Genomic DNA, 27,167 nt, shown 5'->3' with positions numbered 1-27,167 from the left:
GATACGAGGGGCACATCAGTGCGGGAGGGAGATTGTGGTACAAAAAGCGGGCAGCTCCATGAGGACCAGCCGATGATTGAATCCCACAACCGCACCTCATAGATCTCGCCTAGATCTGGCAAACCTAGGAAAGCACGGTAGCGCCATTGTTGGAAGTAGGAGAGATCAACACGATTTGGGTTGATAGTAGGAAATGAGGGCGACTATGGCGAATTTTCCGTAGCTAGCTAGATCTTTGGCTCTCTGGTCGAGCTATGGATGATGGGGGCCATGAAAGGCTTGCCCTTGTCCCCGTTTAAGGGCTCCTTTGATTCAAAGGATTTGCATAGGAATTGTGTAGGATTTGGTTCCTATGGGAAAATTTCCTATACATGTTGTTTGATTCATAGGAACATATCCTATAGGAAAAATTCCTATAGGAATCTTATAGTGTAATTCCTATAGGAAAAAACCATTAGCTCATACCTCATGAAAAAATTTCTTTGCTACAATCAAACAAACTTCATCTTCTTATAGGATTCAAGTAGACATGCCATTCCAATCCTATGCATTTCCTATTCATATGCTTTTCCTATCCTTTAAATCAAAGGAGCCCTAAGTGGGGCTGATGTGTGGGAGGAAAAGTAGGCTGTGGCTGTGTGGATCGATCGGGTGAGTCACTGGAGGCAGCACCCCGGGTGTTCCAATTTGTGGCTTGATTTGCAGGCGGGAAGTAGAACGAAGAGGGGGCGGGACAAAGGACGACGACAGACGACCAAAAAACTGGACGTAGTGAGAGGTGGGCAGAATAGGGAACATATTCCTCCTTTTAAAGTAGTGTAGATAGATGTGTAGTAATATTCATATTCTTCTGGTTAAATCATGTGTAGGGCATGGGTATATCCATGTACTTGTGAGTATACCCGTACGCTTCCCATTTATACTGATACATGCACCTGTGTAGCTAAACAACCCAATTATTGAGTTTGTGAACCTATATTTTAGTTGTTAACTCGTGTGACTTGTTTACTCTTGTGGACTTATTTTTTTTTTGACAAAAGTTAGACTTGTTGATTTCATTGATCACCGAAGAGAGAAAAACAGAGTTAAGTACAAGCATGCCTAAGCGCAAAGAATCAGAAAAGCACCATAATGTAGATAAAGAAAAACTACAAGAAACAACTAGGCTTAGGTATGAATGTTGTTTATCGAAGTGTGGCTCCCTTTTCCCCTATTAATTTATTAAACATATCATACACCAACACCCTCCCACTTGTGCACGAATCTGAAGCAGTGTCAACAATCTTATCAAAAATCCGAGTAGGCTGAAAATACATTAATTCTATTCCTTAAATCTTCTAGAACCCTAAACCCTAACCCTAAATCCTAGATCTTTCAGAAGACTATTGTAACAAGGGAGTTATGATGGTGGCCAGAGTCTTTGTTCAGACCATCATTTGTCAAAGGAACAACAACTGTCATGTTGAATCCTGGCACAAGTGACATCGGTTGATGATCATAAGAAGATGCAGAGCAGACTCTCTTGATAGATAAAACAAAGAGACATATGGGATTGGGTGAGATGCCCCTCTTTGTGAGGTTATGAGGGGCACGCCATTTTTCGAAGACTGAATATGAGAATGTGATTTTTAACTTTTCACGATTTTCATATACTAAACTACCTACTATTGAGTTGAAATATTTTTTTTGTCTTGTCAAATGTGCTATCAATATATATTATGAATAACTTGTATACGGGTACCCTTCCGGTGTGTGGGCGAAGTTTTATATCGTGTACCCACTAGTTATACATGTATGATATGGTATGGTGTTACTCTCTCATATCCTACCCATTGTCATCTTGTTGACACCAGCACTAGCAGCTGCCATACAAAACTTCCCTCAAAAATAAAAATAAAACTCCATACCAAGCTGTTGGAGATCAGAAGATGAGTCTAGAGGGGGCAGAGAAGACGCCGCCCGTATACGACGAAGAGGGCACGTTCCGATGGGCCGTCAAATCCCCATCCATCAGTTAGCCAACTGTTGTTCAATGCGTTTCCTTCTCCTTGTCAGCTTCCTCGGCCTCGGCGCGACCCAAATGACCTCACCTCCCACCGTGTCACAACCTCTCGGACTCGAACCTCTCTGAGCTGTCTGCCGCGCGCGGTGTCGCCTCCATTCTCGCCGCGGATCTCCTCCTCCTCCGCCATGGCCTCGCCGTCCTCCGCCGCGGCGTCCGCCGCCGCGCTCGGTGACCTCATCGCCGCCTCCTCCCCTCGATCCCCACTTCCGCACCGCCTCTCTCACCCGCTTCCCGTCTCCTCGTTTTTTTGCAGAGGCCGTGCAGGTCCTCGTCGCCTCCCTCGCCGACGACTCCCCCCGCGCCCGCGACTCCGCCCTCGCCGCGCTGCGCGACATCGCCCCGCTGTAAGGACCGCTCCCTCCTCCCAGCCGTTACCCTCTCCCGCGCGCGTTTCGGTGAATAATTCGTTGCTTGCTTCCGGGGCGGGTGCAGGAATCCGCTGCTCGTCCTCGACTGCTGCGCCACCATCTCCCGCGGCGGCCACCGGGTAAGCCCTCTCCCCCCGCGCATCCATCCATCCGGGGCCAAACATTCCATCGTCTCGGGTTCGTGTTGTCTCGGTTTGTCTGAACTCTGGGCTGGCCATGAACTAGTTCTGGTTTCTGTGTACTGCAGCGGTTCGCCAACATGGCCGGGGTCTTCCTCGTCATGGCTTCTGCCGTGAGGGCGCTCGACCGCGTGGACGCTGAACGCGAGTTCCTCCGTAAAATCGCTAAGATCGCCACCGCCGAGATTGTCAGCTCAAAGGTATGAGATTCTGTCCAACTTCCGTTTTTGGCACAATACGAGGCTGTGAGCTCGAAATGGAGCGACACATTCGTTTCTGGCACCACTGTCGAGATTGTTAGCATACATAGTGATGTGGGGAAGTTTGCCACAGTAGGCATATGATTTACTATTCCCCGCTACGGTTGACTGGTAGTTACGCTAGATCAAAATCAGTTGATAAACTGAACCCTGCTAGAGTAATATGCTATAGAACAATTTGGTGATTGCGCATTTTTCCGAATCATACTGAAGTCAAAATGTTTCCCCTGCCTCTGAAGAAGATGGGGGGAGATCTGTGTATTACTGTTCAATGAGATGCTATAGGCTTCAACCTTTGCTACAGTCTGAATAGTTTGGAGTTTAATTTATATATATTACTAAAGTTTCTGTACTCAGTGCTTCACTAATCACTCTATATGTATTGTGGATGTAACGATCTTCTATCCCATCTATTACTTCTTAATTTCAGATTGATGTAATGGGTGTAGCTAGATTTCTAAACTCTTGACTTTGTGGCATCTACCAAACACCTCAACTCCAGGCATTTTATTTGGAGAGATGTCCTTGATTTTCTGCAGCCAAGATCATGGCCTGTTTAACAAGTTTGCTCTTTTTTTTTTGCCATGGATTTGAGCATGAACAATGCTATCCATTTATCATATGGGCTATTCTAGTTCGCTGCGACAATAAGAATGCATCATGTTTCTCTTTACAGCTTTTATTTTTTTCCTTCTTTTCCTGTTTTTGTCTGCCTATGTTTGTCCGCTTGGTTGATCTGAGGTGTTGTTATTTGATGAACAGGACTTCAATGTTGATTGGCAAAGAGCCGCAGCTACTCTTCTTGTTGCCATTGGGTCACATGACCCAGATTTGGTATACCTATTGCACAACCGTTATACCCTTGTTCGTGAATAGAATTGTTATATATGTTGAATGCTATGAGTAAGGCTGCTTCGATAAGGTAGAACTTATCAGGTATGAAAAAATGGGGTAATGGTCACTGCCTAGCTAAAAGGGCCAAAACTCATAAGTGGCAGTGTCATGAATCATGATGCAACACTTTCACAGCGCCATCTCTTGCATTTTCTTTTTTATGATTACACTCCATTCTCTTTGGTTGCTACTGAGGTAATTTCCCCTAAGTAAGAAATTCAGTTCTCTCGGATAACGCATGGAAGGGATTCTGTAATTGCAAGCATGACATAATTTTGGTTGCAGAGTTCGCATTCTAGTACCAATCATTTCGGGTGTACGCTCAAGTATTTTACGAGTTTCATTACTGAACTTCTGTATTTAGTAACTCTTCACTAATCTATAATTTCCGAAGATATTCTTGTAGCTAATTTTCATGTTAATTCAGGAATGGTGTTCTATTAATGCTCTGGTTAACATTAGCTTTGGTAAATTCATATGTCAGAAGTCTTTTACTCTTCCAAAGTCTATATTGCTAAGGACAGCCCACTTCTGTCTTAAATGACCACCTAAGGAGAACTTGTACTTTCAGGGCGGACTGTTTGTTTTGTGTCAGTCTGCCATTGCTCTTTATAGTGCCATAATGATATGTATTCTCATAAGTGTTGACCTAACTTGTTTGTAGATGATGGGGGAGATATTTCTTTACTTCTCTGGACCAACTTCTGCTTTGCCAGCCATGTTACAGATACTTGCAGATTTCGCATCCGCTGAAGGTTAAACACATTTTTTAGTTTAATTTCCACCTTAATTGTTGGACCACTGAATTTGCAACTTGTTATTGTTTATTTGAAGCCTTGCAGTTCACTCCACGATTAAAGGATGTACTTCTGCGCGTTTTACCTATCCTAGGAAGTGTACGAGATGGCCAACGACCTGTGTTTGCAAATGGTATTTCCTTTTGCAATATCTTCCAATCATCAGCCTATGTTATGTTTTTTACTCATATATTTCTGGAAATTTAAAAGGGTACACATCCTGGCTGTATTTATTGATACCATGTTTTCCTTCTGCTCGCAGCATTTAAGTGCTGGTGTCAGGCTGCATGGTTGTATATAGGAGATGCCTCGTCAGGGCTTCCTTTTGACGACGATGTTATGTAAGTTCTCAATTTGAGAAAGATCATTTTCTATCTATTTTAGTTGAGGTAATGGAACCTGGTTTGTCATCTGTGCAATATTCCATCGTCAGGTCCTTCATGAATTCAGTATTTGAATTACTTCTAAAAGTATGGACAGGCTCCCGTGATCTAAAGGTACACATGTTTGTTGTTTGTTGCTATTTACACCCCTTTCAATAGTATAGTGTGTCAACCTGATAAGAGCGTGTTCAGTAGAAAAACTAGACCTACAGAAATGACTTTGTTACAGTTTTCAGAAAGTCTACCTGCCAATAAAACTGGTACATAATAATATTTTGTAATGGCTCAATAAGTTCTGATCCACCATCATAAAGGCTATTGGGTTATTAACGGTATGTTCTAATTAGCACCACAATGCACTCAGATTAAACGGTCGGACAGAATAGCATGCCAAATCATACAGTGACTGTTTGGTAACACCTGCTAATGCATCAAGTGAGAACTTTCCTTGCGGAGAGATTATCATTCGTCGCCTGCAAGGAAGACAGTCAACAAATTGTGCCCATAGGTGCAGACCAGATGGTTGCTATGCATTCTGTATCAATCAGATGGTTGGCGTTGTGAGTTAATTGTCTCCTATTTCATGTGAGAGTTCTTACCAGATAAGGGCACCGACACCAAATTCCTATGATCAATCTTTGGAGTCCCTTGCACAATTGACCTTTTCCTATCTGTCTCTCTTTCTCTCTAGAATATTGCAATTTTGCTATGGTAAGCCGGGATCTTAGTGGCTTACAGACACTGCTGTTGTAGCAATGAAGTATATGTAGCTTTTATATGAATAAACAACATTTCCTTACTGTTCTAGTGAATGCCCCTGCAAACACAAATGAATCTTTTATACTTGTGACCTGGCGAGCCTGGTATGCTCGTAATGAAGTGACTCATTCTAAACCCCTCCCCACGATCGAAGGATCAAAACGCTTCCTTACTGCTTATGTGAAGTTGTTCCATGATGTTAAAAAGATATCGACTGATGATATCATCAAAGGGAAGTCGGCCGTGGTGGTGGACCCATCTGCTTCTCATACTGTAAGATTGAAAAAACCCTGCTAAAGTCGATGGAAAAGGCCCTCTCCAGGCTGGGTTAAACTGAACTTTGATGGCTCAGTTAAGATGGAGAACGGCTCAGCGGGAGCTTGCATGATTCTCCGCAATGAAAATGGTGGAATCGTTTTTTCGGCATGCTGTCAGCTTGTTAACTGCTTGGATCCCCTTGAGGCTGAAGCGAGGGCGTGTGAAGAAGGGTTGAAGCTGGCCCTACAATTATCCGATAAGCAGATCATCATGGAGTCTGATTGTGCAGGTTTAGTGACGGCAGTGCTGGAGAAAGGCCAAGATCGCTCTTACTTAACGCAGATTATCTCTGAAATCAAGTTTCTAATGCAGGGTACTAGAGTTATTTCCTTTGTAAAAGTAGATCGGACGCAAAATAGGGTTAATCACTGCCTTGCTAATTTGGCAAGAGCACATTCTAGAACTATGGTTTGGCTAGGTGCAGGACCTGAATGTGTTCATCGGGCTCTTGACTTAGACCTTCTTGTAAGCCCCGATGGGTAATATATCTTCTTTTACCCGCACAAAAAAAGAATAAACAACATTTCCTGATCAATTTAATTCAAGAACTGTCCACGTGTTGTCAAACATTTCTATCAGGTCCGGTTGTCTTCTGTGGAAGCTTTGGGAGAAATGGTTGGCCTGGTCACTAGGTCACAGTTGAAATCAGCTCTGCCAAGGATTATACCAGCAATGTTGGACCTGTATGGTTTTTTTTCTCATATATTTAGTGAAGAAGTCGCAGAATTCTCTCAGATATTTATTTACTTTGAACTTTTGCCCATGTAGATGTAAGAAAGACCAAGAAGTTGCTTTTACCGCAGCTCACAGTCTTCATAACCTTCTCAATGTGTCATTACTGTCAGAAAGTGGCCCTCCTTTACTTGAGTTTGAGGTAACTTAAGATTATTCTTAAAGCATTATATTTTTACTCAAAATACATAGATATGCATATGCTGTATGTTTCTTATTAGAATTCAGAATTATGATTAGTTGATAACAATCGTGCAAATTTTATCCGACACTTCAGCGTGTCATTTTTTTCTGTATAAACCATGTTCCATGAGGAAATATCTGGCACATAAGTTGTCAACTTCTTTTAGGACATTATTTGATATGAATCGGCATTATATATACATAAAAACACACGCATCATGTACTCCTATGCATATATGAGTTGAGACAATAGATGTGGTAGACAGGACACATTGTTGTTTTTCTGACATCTTACATATATGTGATGCCAAAGCATGATAACTCGCAGTCTGTTATTTATTGTGTTGCAGGAGCTAAATGTTGTCTTAATTACTCTTCTTCCTTTAGCATCTTTCAACAACAGCAAAGATGAACGCTTGTATGTTTCAAAGGGATTGAAGGTGCATCTTATCTTAAAATCTTTTCCTTTACGATCACTTTGGTTGCATCGAGATATCTGTTAATTCTGCACCCCCTAGGGGATCATTCCAAATCCATGCTGCCACAGTGCGACTTGGCAAATAGAAGTAATGACCAAGCCGCTCATGCAGTCGAGTTTTTTTCACTCAAGTAAAGAACCTAAGAAAAGTTGCCGTTTCTTAAGCTTATAGTTTTGGATAGACCACTAACATTAAAAAAAAAAAAATTTCTGGAAGATCCCTGTGCTGTTTATTACCTCTGAAGCAAAGTTGTTTTTTGATTTCTGTTGCTCTATACTGGATGAATGCATAAAAATATTTACCGCACATGTGCTAATGTTTACATGCTTGTAGACATACAATGAACTCCAGCATTGTTTCTTGGTAATTGGATTGGCATATCCTGAGGATTTGTGCTTGTTCCTGCTAAGTGTAAGTATGGAGTTGACCCATTTCTACTTCCTACACAGCCCAATAACTCAAAATTCATTCTGAAAGAGTTCACATAGGTAGCTTATATAGACCATTTCTGTTGTCTTCCTTTGCCTTGTAGAAATGCAGGTCAAAAGATGAAGCATCCATTGTTGGGGCACTTGGAACAATAAAACATCTACTGCCTAGGTCCCCTCCCCCCCCCTCTCTGTTTGCTTGAGAACTATTTGCAACAAGTTCTATAACCTATCCATACAGGTTATTGGAATCATGGCATACTAAGCAAACATTATTGGTTGAAATAGTCAAATCACTTTTAGAGGAGCAGAGCTTGGGTATTCGGATGGCACTAGCTGAGGTATTCCATATTAACTTTAGTCTTAGTTATGTCAATATTTAATACATATAGCAGTTTATTTTGTTTAATGCATCATACATGCATTAAACATTTTTTTTGCCTGTACAGATAATAATACTAGTTCAATCATGTACAGCTGATTGTTGTTATGGCTTCACATTGCTACTTGAGTGGGCATCCTGCTGAGCTTGCGGTTGAGTTTTTGGTGCAGCATAGTGCTATAACTGACGATGATCTAAATGATCTCAACACTCTGAAAAATGAGTACTTCAAGGACAAAAGATTTGAGGTTTAACTAATCCTAGATTATGCACAGTTTACTAACAGGATGCCAACTACTTCAGGATGATTTATCTTATAATTTCATGTATCAGATGAAAATGAGTCTTGCTGGTCTATCTGATCTAAGAGCTGTATGTGAAAAGGGTCTACTTTTACTAGCAATTACCATTCCTGAAATGGAGGTAAAGTAGAAACCTGATGTTGTTCTTTAATCTTTACTTTGTGTCCATCTAATTAGCTTTAGCTTATGTAACTAGAATAACAAATATTTTTTCCGTTTTGTGAGTAATGCATTTTACATTTTATTATTTCCAGCTTGTTCTATGGCCATTTCTCTTGCAGCTGATAATCCCAAAGAAGTATACAGGTGCAGTAGCTACGGTGAGCGCTCTTAAGTTATTCTCTACACCATTGATATTCGTCAAAGCAATGGACCTAGTTGGTTATATTTGTAGTATGTTTTTAAATTGAATTATCACTTTTAATCAGGTTTATGATATTAGTATATTACTTACTGATTACGATGGGGATATTGCAGGTCTGCAAATGCATAACTGAATTGTGTAGGCATAAATTGTCGCAGACAAACCCACTATATACTGAATTTAATGCCTCAAATGAAATGCCAAGTCCCGAGGTAGTTTTTGCTTGATATCAGATGTCATTTAATTTCTTATCCGTAGGTACTTATTTCTCATAGCTATATCGATTATGCAGGATCTGTTTGCTCGTTTGCTGGTGCTTCTGCATAATCCACTTGCTAGGGGGCAACTCGCTACTCAGATCCTGACGGTTTGTCTTTAACTAATTAAATTTTCACTGCTTGTTTTGAGCTAGTCTTTTTTTGGTTATCTGATCTGACTTTATGCTCATCTATTTATCCCTTGTTTGGTCTAGCTATCCCAGAAACGTGAATACTTTTCATCTTAGAGATCATGTGTCACATTGAGATTCTTCTATCTTTTGATGGTGAATTATCATAAACTTTATGTTGTAATGGATTAATTATACATGGAATATTAGGCATTGAATTGCTTAATATTTTTTAAAAGGTTATATCATACTAGTTCTCTTTGTTGTCAACTGGGATATCTTTCATCATCCCATGCCAATAGGCTGCCTGATACTATTTAGGCTGTCTGATACTGTTTGCTTTCTTTTTGTATCTAGATTTGTTCCGCAGCATTGGATACCTTATTTTCATTACAACTGAAGTACTGTACTGTTGCAGTGACTGATTACCTTGTTTTCATTACAAGTGAAGTACTGTACCATTGCAATAACTGATTATAGCTTTGTTTATTCTCATATCGTGCTATTGAAGCTGTCACTGGTTAAGAACTAAACTCTTTGGGGTCTCTTTCGATCATTGTTTGATGTTTGAATTTTAGAAAAACGTCAAAGATTGTTTATTTGAAGTCGCCATTGTCCTCATTACCTTTGGTTTCTGTAGGTGCTGTGCTACTTAGGTTCACTTTTCCCGAGGAACCTTTCTTTATTTTGGGAAGATGAGGTACAGCCCCTTCATCTAGTGTTATTAGTGGTTGAAAATTGCATTCCCATTCCAGTTTTTTGTTAGTAAACCAGCTTTGTATTTTTTGTTCTAAATGAAGAATTAATTATGTAGGACTAGGAGTAAGTTATATATTTTCTGCTCATCTTTCTGCATTATTAATGCCTCAGAGCTGTTCTTAATTTTTATGTTAATCCCCATTTAGAAAATGTGCCACTGTCCATCCTGACTGTTTCCTAGATCAGTGTGATGCTTGTCCTGTGCGTGGTTTCTTTGTACAATGCACTGAACCATGTAACTTTTGTGACGATTCACTTAACATCGAGAGGTTTGCTAGTGAAATTTCTGCTTGTCATGTTGAAGTGGCTTACAAAATGCATATTTTGGCAAGTATTAGGTCCCTAAGATGAAAGCTTACATAAGTGACCCTGAAGATCTTAAGCAAGATAGCACATACCAGGAAATATGGGATGACATGATACTCAATGTAAGTATGTTATTCTTGCTGTTTGAAGATTATAATCATGTCAGAAAGCAACTGAAATGATGGTTGGTGTGGGCAAATTTTTTCTACCTAGTTGAATTAAAACAGATGTTGGTTAAAGAAGGATTGCTTCTTTGTACCTTTTAGACCTTTTTTGCGATGCTTCAAATTCTGCTTGCTTCTCTCAAAAGTAATCTTGCTATATCTTCCAGTTTTTCGCTGAATCCTTGGATGTTGTGAATGATAATGTGTGGGTCATATCTCTGGGCGATGCATTTGCTAGACAATATGATCTTTATGCTACATCTGATGGACATTCAGCTTTGCTGCACAGGTAAGTTTATGTTACTCCGCTATGCCTTCCTTTTATCTGGTAATTCTTGGTATAGCTCGGAATGTGGTAACTAATTCTTTTAGTTGGTACGTTCTCATTAAGATGAACGTTATGTTTTTGGCTCGTGTGCATAAAATATATTGTCGACATGCCCTTCCAATCAATTTGCTGGAATTGATTTTTTTAAATGTTTTATCTGCAGATGTTTAGGGATGCTTCTTCAGAAGGTTGATGACAGGATTTATGTCCGTGAAAAAATTGATTGGATGTGTAGACATTCAAGTATGTCTATTCCTGTTAATCGCCTTGGACTTGCCCAAGGCATCGGTTTGGTAAGTTGGAATTAATATGGCGTCTTTTTATTTGATTTTTTTGGGATATTTTCTACTGAAGTTACACTTACAGGTTGCAGCTTCTCATTTGGACACAGTTTTGGAGAAGCTGAAAAACATATTAGAAAATGCAGGGCAAAGTGCTCTCCAGAGGTATTTATATGAAATTTTTGGTAGGAGAATCTATTTATATTGATAATGTCTCTATGAATAATGTTGATGTAGCAGCTCATAAGCTAAGTTGGAAGTAGATACTGCCTTAGTTCACATATACATCTATATGATCAATTTTGTGCCCAAAGCAAATGCTATGTTTTCGCTTCTAAATTAGCCACCAATAATTCTGCCAATATTTGTAATAGGCACTTCATTTCGTTTGTTAAACAATGGTTTTCTTCCATTTCCTCGTTGTCCTACTTGGCCCCATAATTTATTTGACGAAAGAGAAATCGAGATTTGAATGTAAAGTAAATTTAATGGCATCATTGTTTTTGTTTCTTAGTTCATGTTCCAGGCAATATATGTAGCTGATTCATTATATCAATAAATATATGACATTGAGTTCTGCAGGTTGCTCTCATTTTTCTCATTCAGAGAAAAAGTGGAGGATGTTGATGATACATATGCAGCTCTGGCTTTGATGTATGGCTATGCTGCAAGATATGCTCCATCGACAGTCATTGAAGCCAGAATAAATGCGCTTGTGGTATGTATCCAATTTATGAACATGATTGTTTTTATTTCTGCTTCATGGGGGTGACCACTATGATAAATGATAATACATGCAACATGCATTTTGGTGTACTCACCTTTGGGTCATATAAATGTACCTTTTTTTCTATTTTTTGGAGAGTGCACATATGATCATAAATTTGTGCAAGTTCTTACATCCACACTTACTCTGACATGTCCTTGTACCATGTTTGTGAATTGCCCGGTGCGTGTGAACATCGGTGCACCAGATCCACTTCCCGACAATTCTTGTACTGCATTATGTTTGATGACACTTTAATCAGATCACATTAGATATTATGTTGATTTCTCAGTCTGAAGATGTTTGTTGTTTTGGTTTCTAGCTTCATTCTTGTTGAAGTGCATAAGTAGATTGCCTAGCCCTTTCCATCAGTTCGGACTTTTGGTTGCGTTGGCTAGTGCATGAAGCTTAACATTTCTATTTACTTTGTTCTCAGGGTACCAATATGCTTGGAAGATTCCTCTATGTTCAACATCCTACTGCAAAGCAAGCTGTCATTACTGCAATCGACCTTCTAGGTAATTTTCTTAATGTGAAGGTTGCATGCCTTTTCTTGTTTTTAGAGCTAGCCTTTTTTGCTATTTTCTTACAGCCATACAGCAATTGACTTGTTAGTCACAACTCACAAACACTGATTTTGTGTTTTACATTCAGATTATGTGTGTGTATATATAAATATCAAGTTTCTAGTTCATATCTATTTTAGTTAGGAAAACTTGTGCTTGCTGCCCTCTCACGGATTCTGAAAAATATTAATTACCAACTGACCTTGGTGAAATCAGCCGGGATCTCATTGAGCTAGCACAATCCGTGTAAAGGCCAGATTTAACTTAAATCTTGCACTTAAAACTATGGCACAATATTGTTGCAAATAATGGCGTCAGAATGAGCTTAAGACCTTGCCCAGACAGAAACTGTTGGCAGTATTTTGATGGGGTTCGGGCCAAGGTTCTGCGAGCTGGTTGCCATCCTACTGTCCACTGCGAGTACTAGGGGGGGCTTGAGACAGGGTGACCCCTTGTCGCCATCGTTGTTCGTGTTGCTGATGAATACTCTTAACAGGGTGCTGGCTAAGGCCATCGAGTTGGGTATCCTCGGGCGCTTGGCGCGGAGAGAGCTGGCGACATCAGTCTCGCTTTACGTGGACGATGTAGTCATCTTCTGCCATCCGGACGAGACGGAATTGCGCGCTATTCGCAGCATCCTTGAGCTATTCAGGCAGGCGTCGGGGTTACACACCAACTTCGCCAAGTGATTGGTCTCGCCGATCGCTTGCTCGGAGGAGGAGGCCAACGGTGCGGCGGCAGCCATGAAGTGCCAGTTGGCACCCTTCCCCGTGAAGTACCTTGGCATCCCGCTATTGATCAGACGGCTGTTGGGTGAGGCGTTCCAGCCTGTGGTAGATAGGTTAGCTGACAAGCTGCCCACCTGGAAAGCATCGTTGATGCCCAGGGCGGGGCGCTTGGCGCTTGTCCGCTCGGTGCTCGCGGCATACCGCTGCACCAGCTCATTGTGCTTAGCTTTAACAAGAAGGCACTTAAGCAGGTCAACAAGATCCTTCAGGGCTTCTTGTGGGCCGGTAGGGCGCCATTGCCACGTCAACTAGTCTAGGGTGTGCCGCCTGCTGTGGTACGGGGGCTTAGGGATCCTGGACCTTACCCGCACTGCAATCAGCCTCAGGGTGCGCTGGTTGTGGAGGATGCGTACGGACCCGCTGCGACCTTGGCGCGGGCTCGATATGCAGTTCTCCAAGGTAGAGATGGATGTCTTCACGGCCTCCACCTTCATGGTGTTAGGCGATGGCGACCGCCCTATTCTGGGAGGACAAATGGGTGGATGGAAGGTCCATTAGAGAGATAGCGCCAGAGGTCTATGCGTTGATCCCTAAGCGCTGCCGGAAAAAACGTACCGCTAGCGGAGCGCAACTGGATCTCAGACATTGCTGGTGTGCCTAGCGCTCTGGCCCCCTCTGGCAGTATGTCCAGTTGTGGAGCAGGCTCAGGGGCGCGCATCTCTCGACGGAGCCGGACAGGTTGGTTTGGTGTTGGACGATGGACGCACAAGTACTCTTCCAGTTCCTGTTACAACACCCTCTTTCAGGGGGCGGTTTAATCAGGTTCGTGGAGGCTGAACTGGAGGTCCTGGGCGCCGCCTAAAGTGAAGTTCTTCATATGGCTGGCCTTCCTTGACAGGTGTTGGACGAGCGAGCAGCTTGAGAGACGTGGCCTACCACACGCGGCGAGATGCCCGCTGTGCGACCAGTCCGAGGAGACTATGGCGCACATTCTCACCGGCTGTTCCTTTTCTAGGACCATCTGGTACGGGGTTCTGTCGTGGATTAGGTCTACCTCCGGGCCACCCACGGTTGAGGGTGACTTCGAGGAGTGGTGGTCGCTGACGGTGCGGACCACCCCTCACCAGTTGCACAAGGGCACCTCGTCACTGATCATGCTCACCGCATGGTGGATATGGAAGCATAGAAACGATGCAGTCTTTGACAATGTGCGTCCTTCCGTGGCTTCCTTATTCGATGACATCAGGACCGAGGCGCGACAATGGGCGGACGCGGGGGCTCGGGATCTTTGCCAGCTTCTCCCCTAGATTAGGTCTTTTTGGTCGACTTGTATGGCGCGGTGTTGGTCCTTCTTTGGACTTGTAAATACAACTTCCTTTTCTATCAATACATCGAAACGCAAGGCTTTTGCGTTTTTGCGAAAAAGTATTGGCAGTATTTTTGCATTTTCTCGAAAAAAGAAAGTATTGGCAGTATAGCTGTTTCCTTTTGTAAATGGCTTTCGGTACACTAATTCCTTTAAGTTGGTTTCGCCACAAAACTTAGGTTGTACTCTTATCGTTCTCTCGTTAGCTTGACATTTTGGGCTTGGCACATTTGCACCATGGAGGCATGGATGTACAATTTCAATATTTATACTATATGTTTAGCTTTGAACACTTAAGTTACAAATATATACATTTAGGGGCAGAGCTAGAGCAAACTCAATCAGGGTGCACTAACTTGTAATATGTGCTGATTTGACTCACCAGTGTACACTAATCGTTGATTATAGGGGTGCACACTATGGCCTTCATGCATGGCAGGCATTTTTCTTATGCGAATGCAGTTTGGCAGTTTATTAGGCAGCAGCAGCTCTAGCCTGTTGGGTTTTGGGTGGGAGCCAGAGGATAGAAATCCTAAATCTAGTGGCCATGGTACCACGCTGTGAATGGAATCCTAGTCTATTCCATTAACCAAAGCCCAACAGATATGCATGTACTATGTAAAGAAATACTCCCTCCATCCCATTATGTAAGACATGTAACTGTGTAAGGTTTTTCACACGAAAATTAGCGCAGGCTCCGACCCTGCGGATAGAACGACCTTCGCTTTGGCGAGAGAACAACACCGGCACGAAACTCGCTTAAGTTGTCGCTGTCGTCGAAGCTGGCGACATACCTCTGCGAGTCAGGGACACGAGCCAGTCCAACAGCTTCTTCCCTCGCCATGGAAATGCGATGAGCCATGCTGAGCTTACTAGGTTTGGTAGGTCGCGTTCCTTTCTGTAGGAAACTAATCGCAGGTTAATGCACCAAACAGAGTTTACTAGGTTTTTCATGCATGTACGCAAGGGCATAATCGGAAGAAACTACACAAAATAGCTTACACGCCTTACATTTTGGGAAAAAATAGAAGAGCTTAGGCGCCTGACATAATGGGATGGAGGGAGTATTTGAATAAATACGTTATACAAGTCACTAATGCTACAACTTATAGATTTTAACAACTTCAGTTGTAATCTGAAAACAAGGAGTTTGCAATCATGTGAACTGCTGGGTGATGTATGTACCATGTGACCTAGTAGGCGCTGTGGAGGTGGTACCCTAGACACATGAGGATGCTATTCACAGTTAGTCAGTTACCGATGCATACGTCCCTTATGTCTCCTAGATGTTGTCCATCTTATTTTCGCAGTTTCTCATGATTAATTTCTTAATGGTTCAAAGTGTGGCATTGATATTTTGCTTAGTTGCACCTAGATATTATGAATGCATACAACATGATTAATAGTTCTATGTATTTAAGCCAGCAGTTAAGTTTCTGAGTTTCAGCTTACATGATACACTTTTTGGGGATCTACTATCTTATATGATTACTATAAATGTGTAGGCCGGGCTGTTATTAGCGCCGCTGAAATGGGAATTTCGTTCCCACTGAAACGGAGAGATCAGTTGCTTGAGTATGTGCTAACTCTAATGGGAAGGGATCAAAGTGATGACCTTGTCGATTTCAGCATTGAGCTTTTGCAAACACAAGTACAAACTCAAGTTTTAACCCTTATTTTTGTCACCATTGGTAGATTAAATTCTTCATTCCAGCTGAATTTTATTTATCTTACACAAGCTTTATATCCAACTTCCATTAGACCGAAGTTCTATTCACTGTGATGTATACACTTAGCGCTTGAGTTCGATGGATTTATTCCTGTAAATTCTTCTTACATATGCAGAGTGTTGCTTTAAGTGCTTGTACTACTCTGGTGTCAATAGAGCCAAGGTTACCTTTGGAAACAAGAAACCGTGTCATGAAGGTCTGTTGCAGTGGCCAACGTCACTGAATCATGGCAATAATTTTCAATTTTAGTTTCTATTAGTTGTATAATACTATTGTTTTGAGTTCTCTAGGTTCCATTTTCAGGCAACCTTAGGTTTTTTTGCTTTGCCAACTGAGCCCTCAAACATTGTGGAGAGTCTGATAACAAACCTCATTATTCTGTTAGGTGCCATTCTGCTAACTAGGTAATGCTTTAAACTCACTTTTTAAATATCTGAATTTTATTTTTGGATAAGCTTGCCTGCTATGCTTTCTTCTGATGGTGATGCAAGTGGGGTCACCATTAGGGTACCCTTTACCCTCTTTAGTTCAAAAAAACAACTAACTTTTTCAAGATGATGATGTCATTGTAAAAGTTAGTTAATTTTTTTTGAAGTAAAGAGGGTAGAGGGTACCTAATGTTGACCCACTTGCATCTTATCTTCTGTTCTTTCCCTTATGCCACTTGCTTGATGTACACTTTTGTTTTATTGTGTTATGGCCATTTTCTTTGTCAGTGGTGAAGATGGCCGAAGCAGAGCAGAGCAGCTGTTGCATATTCTTAGACAACTCGATCCATATGTTTCATCATCTGCAGAACACCAGAGGAGAAGGGGATGTATTGCTGTGCATGAGGTGTTAATAAAGTTCCGCAATCTTTGTTCTGGTGGATTTGGTGCGTTGGGCTCCTATCCAACTTTGACCCTAAAGCAAATTGATCAGGGAGGGTCTAGGAGCTTGTCAAGTTTGCCATGTATGTCGAATATTTTCTTATATTGTTACTGCAATTGTATGATTTATGAACCCAGTAGGTCAAGAATGCTTTTCTATTTTGTACCAGCTGCATTCGTGTTGCCGAACAGAGATTCATTAAGCTTGGGAGAGAGGGTAATGGCATATCTACCTCGTTGCGCTGATACAGATGATGAAGTTAGAAAAGTTGCGATTCAGGTTCGTGCAGAAAGTAGCCTATTTGTGTTCCTTGACCTACCATAACTTTTTGTTCGTGTGACGTGCCTTTTTCTGGGCATTCTGGTTTCAGTGTGGCACACACAGAGATTAAGAGAGTAGTTTCCTAACAATTTTTATTGTTCAGCATAACATATGTTATATAGTTATGCTGAAAATAGCCATGTTTCGCAGAAGATAACACAAGGACCTACAGCATATAGCATAGCTGTTAACTTATTTCTTTATGTTTTGAAATTGAGCTCATAAATTTACCTTCATCATCTGTTTTTCCTGTATCAGATCATTGCACTTTTCTTCAATATATCTCTGTCACTTCCAAAGCAGAAGGCTGCTAATGACATAGATCTAGAATCTTCATACGGGGCTTTGTCCTCCCTAGAGGACATAGTCTCTGTTATCAGAAGGGTGGGTGTCCTGTGTTACTTTACTCTCCATTAAGTCCTCTTCTGTGAGCAAATGTTAACCTTCTTTCTATTGTCTCAGAAGGCATCTGTTGACCAGATCGAAGTATTTCATAGGGTTGTCTCCTCCGTGTGTATTCTACTATCTAGGGAAGAGGTAAATAATATTAGCTGAAATCTAACTGCAATTGGAGAATGCCATCATAGTTATTGACATATTTTTGCTGTACTTTTACAGTTGGTTGTCTTGCTACACTCTTGCACATTAGCGACATGTGATAAAGTAAAGCAATCAGCAGATGGTTCCATTCAAGCTATTATAGTATTTATTATCAGAAGAGGCAAGGATCTACGTGAAGCTGATGTATTGAGGTTAGTTTATGGAACTGTGGCAATTAGCTCAGAAAGAATCCTAAAATGTTGCACTTCATTAGGAAAACATTGAGATATATACGTTCTCTTCTAGATGACACTACAAAATACATGTATCCTTGGAAAATAACAATCACAGCAGAACCAAAATATCCTCCATCTCAGTTGAGGACATAGAGGGTGCAAACTGTATGGTTACTTCAGGACGTGATGCGTGATGTTGGCCTGAGTAGGGCTGCGGGCAACAAATCTTTGGAGATGCCTCAGTAAGCACCATATTTGAAAAAAGACAATTAAAAAGGACATCACATAAGGAGATTTTGGTTAGTTCGAAAAGGTGACATAGCATAGTGTCATTCCCGAGACAACAGCCACTGTCATCCAGCAATGACCATCTGTTAGGAAATAATTTTGTTAATTATACATCTTTCAGAGTGTAAAGTGTTACTCACCTGATTTTCTCAAAAAGAAACACAGTGTATTACCTTTTTAGTTTATTTTCTGATTCAAATATTGCTAAGATCTCATTTGTGATGCTACAGGACAATACAATCTCTGCTCTCGTCAGCTATTACTCTTACCGACAAGCACTCACGCCAAGAAGTTCTCAATGCAGTATCCATTATCAGCCTTTTGTCTATAGTTTTCAGTACCAATATTCTTGTCAAGTATTATTCCCACAATCAGTTTTTACCTTTGACTTTAAGATAGATATCATGCTTAGCAGAAAATACCAACCACATTGTGGTTTTTGATGAGGTTCTATTTGTGGCTGGGCGAGATATTTGTACAAAGGACATATCAAGAATTCGTGGCGGTTGGGCTATACAAGATGTTTTTTATGTAAGTATTTGTGCCGAGCCTGGGCATCTTATTATGCAAGTTTTCATATGCATTTACGACTTGTATCTTCATTGCATTAAGTTATACAGTATATTAAAAGGCACATGTATGTGGTACTTTGTACAAATGGAGTGTGCATTCAATGACAGACCAGAACCTCCCTTATTTAAAATGTATATTCCTATTCGTAAATGACTTCTGACATTCATATATTTATAGACTGTTCTAATTAGGACTCTCAAGGCATAGTAGATTTTAAAAATCTTCATTCAGATTGTTAAGTTCCTACGAAATCGATAGGTATTCTTTGCACTTAATTTCTTCTAAGAAATGCATGCTCTATCCTTCCTGATTTGAGATATTTCAAATATGTGGTAGGAAAGAAAAAACCCATAAAATATTATCCCAAAACTCTAGACATATAGTGAGAGCCTAATTTTCTATTGTTTGTTTAGTTGAAAAGTTTGTAATTCTGTAAGTGTCAGGTTCCTTCTGCATTTCCCCTTTGTAAAGAATACTTCTTGTGGTACTAGTTTAGGTGCACCTGATCTCAGATAACAAGGTTTATGATGATACTGATTTAGATTATGTTCACATTCCTTACATTCACCTTGACATACAGCAATGCCGTGCATAATTAATTCACAATGGTAATTTACTTGGACTTTTGAACCGAAACTTAGTGTAGACCCTGACAGTAATAGTTTGCTTGGATGATAATTCCAGGTTAAAATAGCAACCATAATTAAGCAGTGATTGGATAGGTGAATTCTACAGATATACTTCTAATTATGTGCTTCATATTTTCCCTGGTTTTAGGCCTTTTCCCAGCATAAGGTGTTAGCTACTCGTTTTTTGGAGTACATTTTATTTATACTTCACAAAGAACCCGTTGCAACAAATGATTCAGAAAAAGGAGAAAATAACTCAGAATCATCAGCCGATGACTCTATTCTACAAGCAACTATGTTTGCTCTCAATGCATTCCTGAGGTATGTATCTCCATCTGATAACTAACTGCTGATGTTGACTAATGGTGGACAATGGGACACCTTTCATCTGCTCATTTCATGTACTTGAAAGTTAAAATGTTTAAACTTCACAGAGGTGGTGGGAAGATTGGGAAACAAGCAGTTGAGCAAAGTTACCCTTCTGTTCTTTCTGCGCTTATACTGAAGCTGGGAGGTCTTCATAGTCTTGCTGAATTAGGCCGAAATGAGCTTCTACGGTGAGATCTGTAGCTTTCTTGAATCTTTATTTGATGTATGAAGGCTAATGAGAAATGATGTATGGAAGTTTGTGACCTCATGTTCTGCAGATCATTGTTAATTGCATTCCGGTCATTCTGTGATTGTGTTGGCGATGTCGAGATGGGAAAGGTGATTTGCTTAATGGCTCTTGCCTGTCAACTCTGCAACAATTATTGACTGTAAAATTCTTGTCATTTCATAGATATTAGCTCGTGATGGCGAACAAACTGAGAAGGAGAAAATGATTGATCTTGTTCAAGAGGTTGCATGCAGTTCCTCAGTAAAGAGGCCCAAAGAGGTAACTTCTAGAGTGTTTTATGTGAGTCTTTCTGAGTTAATAGATTAGTGACCTTTTGGTGAAAAGAACATCTGCTGACAGGAGCTGAACCCTCACTCAGGATGCAGATGGACACTTCCGTGCCATCTGCCACGTTTACCGATGAAGCCGCGTAGCTATTTTTCCGTTTCCGCGGAGTCCGTATAATCGTTTTTAACTTTCCGCGGAGTCCGTCGGACAACACGGACAGAGCAAGAACTCTTTCCTCTTCCTTCTCTGCTAGATTCTTCCCCACCTCCGCCGGATTCTGTTCATCCTCCGCCAGATTCTGTTCATCCTCCGCCCCTACGCCCATACTTTCTCCGTCTCCCACAGGATTTTGCCCTTCTCCACAGTTACATCCATCTTGCTCCGCAAACGGCGACGGCAAGGGAGCCAGGCCCCAGACTGGTGCAGGTGTAGAGGGGAAGGTGCTGGTCACGATGAGTGGGGCGTCCGCCCAGGCTCAGCGATGGCGAGTGGAATCACGGCTTGCCCTTCCTAAGTTCTTTCTTCGACTTGCCGATCTGTTTTTTCTAAGCACGATAGACGGAAGTGGTGGACTAAACAGGCACTGTCCGTGAGTCCGTTTAGTTTAGGCGGCCCGTCCAGGACGTCGTTTAGCCAATTTACACGGCCCGGACACACGGAATTCACGGACGTCCGTGTCCATTTACATCCTGAACCTTCACTTTCAAACTATAAATAAAATACATCCTTTTCCATCTTTTTATGCGTTTGAATGTTATCACCAACGTCCTTTGAAGCCATAGCTGCCAGAAACTCTAGGAAGTATGTAATCCCTTGCAAAAAAACATTTAGGAATAGCCACCATGTTTATTTTATTTGCAGTCTATGGAACTATGGAAGTTGCCCATGAAGGTTTAATTGATTAATCTTCACTACTCTGAACCAATTTCACAAGAAAACAAGATATGTTCACAGTTCTCTTTACACCTTACTTAATGTTTTGGTTTCGCCATGTAGCCTATCTGATATATGGTCAGCCAATGAGTCCCACTAAGTTGTAATACTTTTACGCGATGTATAAAAGCACATAAAATTTTCAGATTCAACATTAAATTGCAGTCTTCTAGAGCCTAAGCTGTTAGGAACTATTTCATGATAATAGGGATGATATGCTAGAGCTAAAATAAAGATTATACTCTTTGAATGCGAAATTTGCTTGTCTCAGCTCTTCTGAAACTCTTATAAGCTTTCATTCAAAACTGCAGGTGCTCATTGTCATAATTACAACTGTTTTTACGTATTCAATCAAAAAACATGTTTGACAATCACTGTTCAATAGGTTCGATGCATATATTATTATTTTGTGTGGTGAAATCACTGTACCAAAATAACTGGTTAATATTACCACAGGTTCTGCCAACCTGCGCTATCTTAAGCAAATCTCTCAACAGAAATCAGAGGGCTGAAAGGGAGGCTGCTGCAGCTGCACTATCGGAGTTTATTCGTCACAGGTATTTAATGCCATTCTTCAAAATACAAGTCTGGAAATGTTCACTGTACCTCCAGAAAACGAAGGAAGAATCAAAATGATTAGTTTCTGGATGCTTAGACTGAAACAGAGCTCAATCTCCTATGTGATTAGTTTCTGACTGGTTACCTGCGGTTACCACTCAATGGTCCTCATTGCTAAGGCAGGTACCAACTGGTATATTGATCTGTTTTGAAACAATATAAACATAAGTAGCTCAAGAAGCTCAAATTGCAAAAGCTTGAGAAAGCACTAACTGGTTAGTCTGGTGTTCCCTTGAAAACAGGAAAAGACTTGACTATGCATACATTTTTACAATGTGACATCTGACATGGTCCGTATATTTTCTCAAGAAAAATCATGCCCTGTCACTAAAAAGTATATTAAAACAATACTTAGTTTCATGCATTATGTATGTTGCAAATTTATTGTAGTATTGTTAGCAAATATGTCCATGATTTTTTCTGTGGTTTATGGACGCAAATCACACTGATCTATTTCACTTGTATGCCTTACACAGTAAAACTTGCCAATTACCTAATACAGCTGCTTTTGTCTGAAGTGAAAAGGAACCTGCATTGCTTGAACAAATAGTCGAGGAATTGTGTCAACATGTTACCGATGACTCACCAACTGTCAGGAGTCTCTGCTTGCGAGGACTTGTACAGGTCATCAATCTAAACAGAGCAACTTTTTAAGGATATGCATGTTTGGCACTTGAGTAACATAGGTTGTGTGATATTGTTTGCGTACAAAGGTTGACAGGAAGGGGGTGTATGTGTTTCTCTTTATTTGATGTCTGAAGTGATCTCGCCTTTCCTTTGTTTTCTGAATCTTATAATTCCTACATAATACCTTCTGCTGAGTAAATCATGATTTAGTTGATGGCTTCTGTGGCATTTTGTAGCATTCTAAATCTTATGCTTAATGTTTCTGGTCACCTCTTTCAGATACCTGAGAGCCACATGCTTAAGTATATCCAGCAAGTCCTAGGAGTAATATTAGCATTACTTGAAGATTCCAACGAATCTGTTCAACTAACTGCTGTCCAGTGCTTGTTGACTGTGAGTTCCTTAATGTATTACACGATAAAAATTGGCTTAAATTCCATTTTTGTTCAATTTAATAGAACATAGAAACATCATGCACTGGTTTCAGGTTCTTAATGTGTCAGAACAAGATGCTGTTGAGCCCATTTTAATAAGTCTCTTAGTAAGGCTAAGGAATCTCCAGGTAACCATTCAGAATAATCGTACCTTAATGCATTACCATTTTTATTGGCATGATGTGGGTATTTTGTTGTGATGGTTAGTATGGACCTGTTAAGTGCAATTGATGACAAAAAACATTTTGTGGAATTTATTGTGCACATGGAATCTAGAACAAGTATAATGTCTTCTCAAAATAGCTAGTCACACTTACTGCGGGTTTGGGACGCCATGGACAGCCCATTCCCACTTGCACCCTGAGGCACAACCAGCTTAAGTGCTTTCTTGAACAATACCTGAATTTAATGATGTAGTTGGTTTACCCTGTTTCAAAGGAAATTACATTTTTTAGATAATATTTTGCAGCTATTTCTTAGCACTAGTTTTTGGTAATTCTAGTATAACTATTTTGCTTCGAAACTTGGCATTTACATGCCACTGAGCGAATCCTCTTTTGTCTTTTTGGTGCTTTGGGGTTATCTCACGAGATTGTATTAGATGCATCTCCCTTTTCACTCTGATAGTTCGGTTCTTTACTTATAATGATGACTGTAAACAACCTAGGGCTGTGACCTATTCTGTAACTTCTCTTCTACAGATTTCCATGAATACAAAAATGAGGTCCAATGCATTTGCAGCTTATGGTGCTCTAAGTTCCTATGGTGTTGGTTCACAGCATCATGCTTTTCTTGAGCAGGTAACACCCAGATTCTACTCCGGTTGTTTTACTAGTATACCATTAGCAGGGAGCTGTTATCATGTAAGCCTTCTTATAGGATGCTGTGTTAATGGTCACAGGAAGTGTTAAGGAAGTTTTATGGATTGTTAATGTAATTATAAGGATTGTTTTACTTATGCTTCTCAAGCTACCAATTTCTTTGCCGGCTTCTGCAGATTCATGCCACCCTTCCACGTTTGATCCTCCATCTTCATGATAAGGACCTAAGTGTTCGCCTTGCCTGCCGGGTATGCAGTCCTTGCTTTGTTTTCCCTTAAATTGCATATCTTGATATTTGTGATTTTTTGGAAACAGAACACTTTCCAGCTCCTAGCGCCTTCCATGGAAGTAGAGGGTTTGTCTTCGCTCCTCAATAAACAATATTTCACTTCTGATCGCCGGTCTGTGTTGAACCTTCCTAGCTATTTCTCTATTGTTTTTTAATTTTATTTTAAATGACATGTTTAATGTGATGTGCGCTCAGATCTGATTACGAAGACTTCATTAGGGACTTAACAAGACAACTTTGTCGACTATCTCCTGCCAGAGTTGACAGCTACCTAGAATCTGCTATCCAGGTACCCCTTTTTCTAGTATTCAGGAGAGCTGCATGTATATATATTAAAAAAGAGAGATAGTTCTACTGTTCAAACAAAGGCACAAAGTGTATTCTGCTTTGAGATCTTCTTTTGTTTCTTTCCATGCACACTTTCCATGCAACCAGCATGACCAAACTAGAATGTGAGTAATTTCATTTTTCTTGATTTAGGCATTTGATGCCCCTTGGCCGGTCATTCAAGCAAATGCAGTTTGCTTGGTTAGTTGCATGCTATCCTTTTTAGATGATCAACGCTTCCTTGCTCCTTACTTCTCCCAGGTGCCTACACTCACTGCCTACACTGTTTTGGTACTGTACTTGCTTCAACCATATCATAGGGAGCCGCTAATAGCCTATCGCTCTTTTGTGTCAAGGTGTTCGCTATGTTGGTTGGTAGAATGAGCCAATCACCAGAGGCCGTGGTTCGGGCATCAGCATCTTCTGCAATGGGCCTCCTGATAAAGAGGTCTAACATGCTTAAGCCATCGAGTTCACAATTTGATCGAGTTGATCCTTCACAAAGTTCTCAACATGGAGATCCTCATGCTAAAACATCGTCCGAGCATCAAGAAGAGAACACAGTGAAGCCAGATGGCGTGCCGCAGGGAGAGCAATAGAAACGATCGAAGCCGATCTTGCTTAGATGTAAAATCTATTGTACATGTACATAGTTTAATGTGTGAACGCTGCCTGCCTGTACATTTTGTGCTGCCTTCATGAGCATAGAGATGTAATTATGTAGCCATGTCCATAGGTCTTTAATGCGTCTGTACAGCAGACTGTTGCAGTTCGTTGATTACTTGTAGAATTTGTTGTGTTCTGTAACCATGCAATACCATGATGTGCCTTTGGTGATGCCATATTTAGCTGGTTTCAGCTTATTAAATAGGGCATTGGGAAAGTGCTCACATCAACAACAATGAAGGAGCTTCCTGAGAGACAACACAAGATTCGGGAAATGGTCAAATGATTTGTAACTTGTGTACTTAACAAGTCCTGAGGATTTGGACCCTAAAAAGAGGGTCAGGAGGATTCAGCATTGAGGGATAGCTGGAACGAGGTGAACTTCTTCGGCTTGGGCAGCGTATGGCGTGCATGGATTCAACGAGGGTTCACCAGTTAGAACTATAGAGCCTCAATCTTATTCGCAACTGGTAAAAGCAGCAGATGTTTTTCAGCAGGCAACTTATTGGGTTCTGTAGCATTTGGGGTTGTGTACAAAGGAGAGTTAGATGGCCAAAAACGTGCATGAGGAAACCTATGCTGTGAAGGTACTCAAACTTCAAACTCCCAAGACACTCAGGAGCTTCACTGCTGAACATGAAGAAACCTATGCTGTGAAGGTACTCAAACTTCAAACTCCCAAGACACTCAGGAGCTTCACTGCTGAACATGAAGCAACTAAGAAATATGCGGCATAGGAATCTTGTCAAGATAGTTATGATCTCCTCAAGCATTTATAACAGATGGGGTGATCTCAAAACAATTGTGTATGAGTTCATGTCTGATGGTACCCTGATGGGTGGCTGCATCCAGACACAGATGGCCAAACAGGACACAAGCAACTGAATCTGTGTGAGTGACCATACTACTTGACGTGGCTTGTGCGCTAGACTATCTTCATTATCATGGTCCAGCACCTGTTGTACATTGTTATGTTTAACACTGAGTAATGTGCTCTTAGATGCTGATATGGTGGCCCATGTTGGAGACTTTGGACTTACAAGGATTTCTTGTTGAGGAAAAACTCATTTCTCCAATGGTCAATGAGCTCCGAGGGACTTGCGAAAACAATTAGTTATGCTGCTCTAGGTTAGCCCTACAAAATTTATGTTATGTTTTTTACAAGCATTGTTTGTCTGTATTGCTCCTTAGTCCTTCCATGAAACATAATATGGTGCTTTTTGTGCTGATGATATCTTCAGTTGGCATTCTGATCGATGGTGTTTAGTATGTGGAAAGAGATTCCCTTGTACAGTAGCTTATTATGTTGAAGACTCAATTGAACACAGATTTTAAAAAATGCACCAGCCGGGAATCGAACCCGGGTCTGTACCGTGGCAGGGTACTATTCTACCACTAGACCACTGGTGCTTGTTGAAATTACGAGTAACTAGATATTATATTACCTATCGTCAGGGTCGTACTTTTCAGTTGACACATTACAGGTTTGTATTCACAATCAATGGAGATGAAACGCAACGGGTATTTACGGACCATTCGTCGAAGCAAAAGCCTATGGATTAGATAAATAGCTATATGTTAGCCATGGACAGACATGTTACTATGCATGGCTGTGCCTGTTTTCGACACTAAAATTTATGATGTTAAATTAGTGAAATCTGACTATATGTGTTGGGCCCTTGTGTGCCGGTTGTTGTCTAGGTTTAGTCCGAGTTGTATCGGTTTTCCGTTAATTAACTGGGCACCTTTTTTCTTAATTAATGGATATGCAAGCTTTTGCCTTGTTTGAAAAAACTATATTTGACTATATGGTCTTTTTAAGAGATCCGTTTGT

The 27,167-nt window shown here is 40.8% G+C and overlaps 1 protein-coding gene and 1 non-coding gene across 5 annotated transcripts; one reads left to right on the top strand and one right to left on the bottom strand.

Annotated features, from left to right (window-relative positions):
* Positions 1–2,057: 2,057 nt before the first annotated feature.
* On the top strand, positions 2,058–25,634 carry LOC127296696 (protein SHOOT GRAVITROPISM 6). Of its 4 annotated transcripts, none has more exons than XM_051326886.2 (51): positions 2,058–2,233; positions 2,319–2,409; positions 2,498–2,552; positions 2,681–2,812; positions 3,635–3,706; positions 4,431–4,521; positions 4,601–4,696; positions 4,826–4,904; positions 4,997–5,060; positions 6,603–6,706; positions 6,792–6,897; positions 7,289–7,378; positions 7,751–7,828; positions 7,950–8,017; positions 8,087–8,186; positions 8,323–8,475; positions 8,561–8,650; positions 8,784–8,849; positions 9,007–9,105; positions 9,186–9,260; positions 9,922–9,981; positions 10,379–10,468; positions 10,678–10,799; positions 11,002–11,131; positions 11,205–11,284; positions 11,702–11,837; positions 12,322–12,403; positions 16,051–16,196; positions 16,391–16,471; positions 16,579–16,679; positions 16,992–17,227; positions 17,315–17,424; positions 17,725–17,850; positions 17,932–18,003; positions 18,085–18,218; positions 18,761–18,833; positions 18,930–19,061; positions 19,881–20,053; positions 20,167–20,289; positions 20,380–20,440; positions 20,514–20,609; positions 22,008–22,108; positions 22,688–22,793; positions 23,076–23,189; positions 23,284–23,358; positions 23,932–24,030; positions 24,228–24,299; positions 24,367–24,452; positions 24,536–24,629; positions 24,821–24,928; positions 25,024–25,634. In XM_051326886.2, the coding sequence occupies exons 1-51, from the start codon at positions 2,191–2,193 to the stop codon at positions 25,264–25,266; spliced, it is 5,214 nt and encodes a 1,737-aa protein (XP_051182846.1). In that variant the 5' UTR covers positions 2,058–2,190; the 3' UTR covers positions 25,267–25,634. The 4 variants fall into 4 exon arrangements, with proteins under 4 accessions (XP_051182846.1, XP_051182845.1, XP_051182847.1 ...); XM_051326885.2 differs by having other exon boundaries at positions 17,929–18,003; XM_051326887.2 differs by lacking the exons at positions 2,058–2,233; positions 2,319–2,409; positions 2,498–2,552; ... (4 more) ...; positions 4,826–4,904; positions 4,997–5,060 and adding an exon at positions 5,384–6,502 and having other exon boundaries at positions 17,929–18,003.
* A 1,038-nt stretch (positions 25,635–26,672) lies between these two features.
* Positions 26,673–26,743, bottom strand: TRNAG-GCC (transfer RNA glycine (anticodon GCC)). The gene has a single exon. It is a non-coding gene; the product is annotated as a tRNA-Gly (tRNA).
* Positions 26,744–27,167: the final 424 nt, after the last annotated feature.

Source organism: Lolium perenne, chromosome 4, assembly GCF_019359855.2.
Source record: "Lolium perenne isolate Kyuss_39 chromosome 4, Kyuss_2.0, whole genome shotgun sequence".
Taxonomy (NCBI): Eukaryota; Viridiplantae; Streptophyta; class Magnoliopsida; order Poales; family Poaceae; genus Lolium; species Lolium perenne.
This window is presented reverse-complemented; position numbering and strand designations above follow the sequence as displayed.

Bases quoted from the DNA above. Each gene is read 5' to 3' on its own strand.
- LOC127296696 (XM_051326885.2), top strand. From the start codon at position 2,191: ATGGCCTCGCCGTCCTCCGCCGCGGCGTCCGCCGCCGCGCTCG. The intron at 2,234-2,318 runs GTGACCTCATCG...GTTTTTTTGCAG, and splicing joins GGCGTCCGCCGCCGCGCTCG to AGGCCGTGCAGGTCCTCGTC. The intron at 8,850-9,006 runs GTGAGCGCTCTT...GGGATATTGCAG, and splicing joins ATACAGGTGCAGTAGCTACG to GTCTGCAAATGCATAACTGA.